At 36.0% G+C, this 1,453-nt stretch overlaps 1 protein-coding gene across 4 annotated transcripts in view; it reads left to right on the top strand.

The window, feature by feature from the left end:
* itsn2a (intersectin 2a) overlaps positions 1–1,453 on the top strand; it is a gene marked incomplete in the record, with an annotated part of 55,536 nt that overhangs the window by 37,942 nt on the left and 16,141 nt on the right. For all 4 annotated transcript variants that reach the window (XM_014011978.1, XM_014011981.1, XM_014011980.1 and 1 more), the window contains 2 exon segments: positions 661–830; positions 988–1,048. In XM_014011978.1, coding sequence (XP_013867432.1) covers positions 661–830; positions 988–1,048 — 231 coding nt within the window.

The raw sequence follows: 1,453 nt of genomic DNA, 5'->3' as shown, positions 1-1,453 counted from the left end.
CCCTTTTGAGTCATTAGCAGTCATCAGGCAACTTCTGAATGCAATTGGTTGCACTCAGGGAAAAGGGGGCTGAATACACTCACTTTTACGCACTTTTCAGTTTTTTATTTGTAAAAAATGTTTTGATTCATGTAAAATTTTGCTTCCACTTCACAATTGTATACCACTTTGTGTTGGTCTTTCACATTAAATTCCAGTGAAATATATTTATGTTTGTGGTTGTAATGTGACAAAATATGGAAAAGTTCAAGGGGTATGAATACTTTTGCAAACCACTGTATTCTTTAACTCTCACTTCTACTATTAAATGTAATWAAAAAAACTATAATCTTAAATTATGTTAAAAAAACAAAATATCTTTGTAACTTGAAGATGTATTATCGGTTTGTGTGTGATTGGAAATGTTTTTCTTTTTCATATCTGCTGCAAATCAGAAGATGAACAGAAACTGGATGAGTAATCACTGGGACATAATTGTGTCTCTAAACCCAGTAATTAGTTGCTGTTGCTCTGATACAGACACAATTATTCCTAATTAGTCCAGGTGATTACTTTAGAGGGGAAGCAACATGTTTATCCTCTGATCATCACCTTGCTATTTGCAATTGACTGAAACTAAAGTGCGTATCTTTTTTTTTTTTTTTTTTTCACATGATGCAGGTGGATGAGCACACTGTTGGAGAGCCCGGTTGGTTATGTGGGAATTACCGTGGAAACAGGGGCTGGTTCCCCCACAGTTACGCAGAGAAATGTCCCGCACCGTCCACCTCCGAGACAGCTCAGTCGTCACCGGGAAAAATAACCCGTCTGCCACCGACAGTGAACACAAGGTAACACATTAAACAACTTATTTAATTAATTCTTAATGTAGAAACATGAAGAGTTTCCTTTCTTGTTTATTCTCTCTGATTTTCAAGTATCTTTGATTTTTATTTGAATTTTCTTCTTGTCTTGACTTTTCTTATCCGTTCCTCTTGTTTAACCCAGACACCCAGGTGTGGAAGCAGCAGGCGAMAACACTGTTTCTGCTCTTTTAGACACTTCACAGGTGAGACCGTTTTCCTTTTACTTTTCAGCAAGTTTAAAAGGGATCCCTGATTAGTTGTAACATTAGACTTTATTTGATAAACATTTATTTTAACTGTAAAATGAAGACTGTAAAAATACTGTAGGATGTTTGGTTTTTATAATTTAAAAACATATATTTTAATACGGACTGAGCCATTTTATTTACACACAAAGCATTCTGGGTAAATTATGATGTAGATAGGTCCACTGTGTGAGCGAGCTATATTGCCTTATATGTATTAGCTCAGCGCTAGCTCAACAAACTAACAAGCTAAACATTTAAAAGAGTCGATCATCAGATTGGATTGTCCAAGATAAACCTTCAGGGTGGATATAGCTCGCTATCAGCCTCACACCGAGGACCTATCCATGTCATCATTTACCC

This window comes from Austrofundulus limnaeus, unplaced genomic scaffold (genome assembly GCF_001266775.1).
Source record: "Austrofundulus limnaeus strain Quisiro unplaced genomic scaffold, Austrofundulus_limnaeus-1.0 Scaffold86, whole genome shotgun sequence".
Classification (NCBI taxonomy): Eukaryota; Metazoa; Chordata; class Actinopteri; order Cyprinodontiformes; family Rivulidae; genus Austrofundulus; species Austrofundulus limnaeus.
This window is presented reverse-complemented; position numbering and strand designations above follow the sequence as displayed.